This window comes from Cryptomeria japonica, chromosome 5, assembly GCF_030272615.1.
Source record: "Cryptomeria japonica chromosome 5, Sugi_1.0, whole genome shotgun sequence".
NCBI classification, from domain to species: Eukaryota; Viridiplantae; Streptophyta; class Pinopsida; order Cupressales; family Cupressaceae; genus Cryptomeria; species Cryptomeria japonica.
Genome location: NC_081409.1, coordinates 441,670,786 through 441,675,752, shown reverse-complemented (window position 1 = coordinate 441,675,752; position 4,967 = coordinate 441,670,786). Strand labels below are relative to the sequence as shown.

Genomic DNA, 4,967 nt, shown 5'->3' with positions numbered 1-4,967 from the left:
TAGGGAAAAACCACTGTGGGATTTCAGACCCACTAAGAAATATACCCTTCTAGAGTATGCTCAGTTAAAAGCAAATCCTGTTAAAGATTACAAACACATTGCTAGATGTGACCTAGTTAAGGGATTTCCCTCAAACTTGTTAGAGTCTTGCACTTTGTTAGAAGTGACCTTGTCAAAGGATTTCAAACACTCATTTAGAATGTTACCTTGCTAGAGGATTTACAAATAAGACTGTTAGGTCCACTCGGTTAAGAGATTTCCTGTCACTTACAAAATAAACAACAGTAATAAAATATATCTGCAACTTCACATCTGAAATGCTAAAGTAGATTCTTATTTACTTAAAACAATCTTGTCATAAGACTTATCTAATCCCTTGATGGGCTTGTTGGGCTACTTAATCTATTCTTCAACTAGATCTTCAAGCTTCTGAGCTCGGTAAACATTCCTGTAGCATCACTGTGCATACATTTGCCCGCATGTAGTGTTTATCAACAATTCCTTATTTATAGACAATTTCTAACCACTTAATCTCCTTGATCACATTTCCCATGATCAATCTTAGCCATCAGATCATCAAACTTGACTAGGTTCAATGTATGCTTTGATCTGAAAATGTTTTACCTTGCCTTGGAACTTGCATTCCTTCCTAGGAACTTGTGCTAGGTTACTGCAGTTCAATATGTGCTGTAGATCTTCCTCCTATATTTTCATTACCATAGATTCTTAACAAACTTCTTGTGTGGCATACCAATCATTTATTCATCTCCAGCTCATCAGCATCCTTCATTAAATAATGTTTTTATCCATCCAATGCAATCTATTATAACTCGGTTAATACTAAACTTCGCTTAGTAGGCATTTTGCCTTTGTTAACTGATATTGATAACCTTAGGGTTTATCGACTAGGTACCTTAGGGTTTACCGACTAGGTTCCTTGCTCGGTGACATGGTACAGTATTAAACTTACAATCAACAACATGTGTAGGATATCAAAACAATCAAAACAACATGATCTCATCATTGTCTAGCTCGGTAATAGTTGCCCATTGAAAAACTTATATCTCCCCTTTATTATCACATTCTTTCTGTGTCACTTACCATCCTCCTAATATTCATCAAAACATACTTCTCAAGATATGGCAACATCATACTAAATCAGAAAATCAATTTATTGATATCAATGACAAAATAATATTATTAAGATAGTAATCATCCTTCTTTAGTTATATCAACAATCTCCAACAAACTTCTCAATATCTTTATTGAAATGCCAACAATCTCCTTTCTATTGTAATACCAATAGGATGATTCGGTCAGATTGGTTGGTAAAGTAGAGGAGTTGGAATGCATAGCAGTAAAATATTTTGAGAAAAATTTTGGGATCTGGGGTGGGGGAGAATGATGAAACTATTGGATATCTGCTGGATATTATTGACAGAAGATTACGGAGGAGGATAATGCTATACTAATGTCTCCAATTATAAAAGATGATGTTAAAAAGGCTACATTTGCATTACATCCACATAAGGCTCCTAGACCAGATGGGGTGACTATGGAATTTTATCAGAAGTGTTGGAAGTTCATGGGTGAGGACATATGGTTGATGGTGGAGGAATTTTGTAGGAAAGGCAAATTTGTGAAAGAAGTGAACAACACGCTTATAGCTCTGATCCCAAAAAAGAAAAGTTGTTCGATAATTACTGATTATAGGCCTATATCTCTATGTAATTCACTATACAAAATAATATCTAAGGTAATTGTTGATAGGTTGAAGCTTGTTTTAGACAAGATAGTGTCTCCAGAGCAACATGGATTTACCCCTGGTAGAGAAATTGTTGATAGTATAATCAGAGTTGTTGAAACCATGCATTCGATGAAAAGGAGCAAGATGCAAGGGATGGTGGTCAAATTAGATGTCAGTAAGGCATATGATCAGGTGATTTGGTACTTCCTCTTTTTTGTTCTTGAGAGATTTGGTTTTGATTCTAGTTGGATAAATTGTATAAAGCATTGTGTTACTTCTATTTCATACTCTATTATTGTAAATGGATCTATAGAAGGTTTTCTTCAAGCCATGAATGGTCTTAGACAAGGTGACCCCTTGTCTACATTTTTGTTTGTATTAATGGGTGAAATTCTGGGAAGAAATATTAAAAAACTTGTAGAAACAATATTGTGGAAAGGTGTACACATCCATGACAGTATCGATCCAATTTCCCATTCTCAATTTGCCGATCACACAATTCTTTTTGGGGAAGCCATTGAGAAGGAAGCTAAGGTAATGAAGATGTTACTGAATGATTATGAAAAAGGGTCGAGACAGAGCATGAACATTGATAAGTCAATGATATAGTTATTTAATACTAATGTAAGGATGCAAAGTAAAATTGGTGAGATATTGGGAATTTTGACTGGCAGTTTTCCTCTAAAGTATTTAAGGGTGCAACTAGATCCTGGCAGATACCAAAATAGAATGTGGGAGGAATTGATTAATAAATGTCAATCAAAGGCATCCTCATGGAAGAATAAATGGTTAACACTGGCGGGGAGAATCCAAATGATTAAATATGTTCTATCAGTGATCCCTATATATCATATGTCATGCTTTAGATTATCATATAAAGTTGCAAAAGAGATAGACACTTTGCTTAAAAAGTTCTTATGGGAGGGGGCACAAGAGAAGAAGAAAATTCCACTCATAAATTGGGATACGACCTATCTCATTAAAATGGATGGTGGAGCGGGTTTAAGGAAAATGGACTTGCACAGTTTGGCTCTAGGTGCTAAGTTAGCATGGAGGATGTATGAGTAGCCTCATAAAACTTGGTGTAAGATTATGGCTGCAAAGTATTTGGATTCAAATGATACAGATAGGATTTTTACTATGGCAAAATCAATCAATGGATCTCCAATTTGGAAATTTATTTGGGAAAGAAGGAATATCATAACAAAGTATTTAACTTGGAAAATTGGTAATGGTGGAAAGGCAAAATTTTGGAGAGATTCTTGGAATGGAGACATTTCCTTAGCTAAGGAAATTGATGATCTGGTGTGGGTTAATGAAGTGGAAGCATTGGTTGCTCCTTTTGTGGCCGATTACATTTTGCAAGGGCAGAAGGAGGCTGAGTGGATTGAGTGGAAAACTGTGGGTGAATGGAAGATGGAAAATAGTATTAAGTTGAAGGATATCTTGAGTAGAAAGAAAAAAATTAGATACCAAAAAGAAGTAGATTGTTTATTATGGTGTGCGTCCAAATCTAGAAAATATAAGGTTAACTTGGGATACAAGATTCTTAGAAGCAGAGCACAGAATGTGGATTGGCCTTCAGCATTTTGCTGGCACAAAATGGTACTGCCCAAGGCAGGGACATTCCTTTGGAAACCATTGCATGGACGTATACTAACAGGGGAAAGGTTGAAACTAATTGGAATTGTAGGTCTGAGTGTATGTATACTATGTAAGGAAAATGAAGAGACTGCGGATCATCTCTTATTCTGTTTTTCATACACAAAAAGAGTTTGGGATTGGCTATTGGATAAATTGTAGTATAGATTGGTGAGAAGTCAACCACTAAAAGGTTTTTTATTGCCATGGCCTACCTATTATAAGAAATCAAAATGGAGCATATTGTGGGTGGTTAGTCTAGCCATGCTAGCATGACATATTTGGAAGGAGAGAAATCGAAGGGTTTTCAATGAGGAAGCTCTGTCTTTTGATCTTCTAATCCCAAAAATTGAAGTAGCCATCGAAGAATTCATCAACGTCAAAGTAGTGGGAAGGAAGTATTGCACTTATTCTTCTTGGGACAAAGAAATGGAAAGGTTGTGGAATTTGATGAAGAACAGTGGTTACAAGTTTGTGGACAAGAAGCAGAATAGAGGAAGTATAGTTTGGACTCCACCCTTAGTTGGAAGCTTAAAGGTTAACTTCAATGGGGCTTGTCGCAGTAATCCTGATAAATCAGGCTATGGTGCCATTATAAGGGACGAATTTGGTAATTTTGTTGGTGCAAATTTTGGTCCCTTAGGAATCACTACAAACAATATGGCAGAAATTGTAGGACTATTAGCTAGATTGGAATGGAGTGTGGGTAGAGGATTTTGCAACATAGAAGTAGAGAGCGACTCTCAAATTGTCTTGAATGGGATAATCAAACAGAAATTTGAGAATTGGAAATTGGAAGTAGACCATGTGCCTATCATTATTGCTTTCTCATATAGTTGCACCAATAAGTCAAGGAGATTGTCTGAGTCATTCACCTATCTGCACTAAAAAGAATGAAGGTTGTCTCATTTACTAAATACTTGTTTATGAAGTCTTTAAGAGGTCTTTAGTTATTCATCTTCAACGTCACATGGTGATTAAGCTTTATCCTTGGTTGAGTAGAGGTTTCACTATCAATTCTTGTTACCCAAAATCTATCAATTGATATATCTCACACATTCATCAAAATCTCTAAGTCATTACAGATACATAGTTGGTTATGTGGCTAGTGAAAAATCCAATATTATGCTTTAGCACCACTATAATTGTCATACCTATGTAGATTTCATTAGTTACAAGTCAAGGAAAGAAAATAAAAGAAAAAAGTGTTATGCCAATATCCATCTCAAAGTAAAAAGAGCAAAGAGATATAACTGAAATATCATGCATACAAGTGAAACCAAAAGCTTGACTATGGGAACATGCGAATAACTCCATCAGTGCTATGGATGCCTACTAGAAATGGAGAAATATTCAAGAGATTATGGTGTATAACCTCGTCAGAACCCTAAAAGATTGTTGGCAATGAGGCTCTATTCAGGATGCTTTTGAAGTCAGAATAAATCACGTAGCTAGCCACATAGGATTCCAAGGGTCTTTGATAATTATAAGAGAGAATGAATTCAAATGCACGCACATGGGCAGAAGAAGATCAAAGTTTCAAGAATTGATGGAGAATTTTTCCACACTTCCATTCATA

The 4,967-nt window shown here is 35.7% G+C and overlaps 1 protein-coding gene across 1 annotated transcript; it reads left to right on the top strand.

Annotated features, from left to right (window-relative positions):
- The first annotated feature begins 2,839 nt into the window (after positions 1–2,839).
- LOC131061142 (uncharacterized) lies at positions 2,840–3,550 on the top strand. Its single transcript, XM_057994650.2, has one exon. The coding sequence runs from the start codon at positions 2,840–2,842 to the stop codon at positions 3,548–3,550; it is 711 nt and encodes a 236-aa protein (XP_057850633.2).
- The last annotated feature ends 1,417 nt before the right edge of the window (positions 3,551–4,967 follow it).

What these genes read in the sequence shown, in the direction of transcription:
- LOC131061142 (XM_057994650.2), top strand. Translation starts at nt 2,840, where the DNA reads ATGGCTGCAAAGTATTTGGATTCAAATGATACAGATAGGATTTTTACT.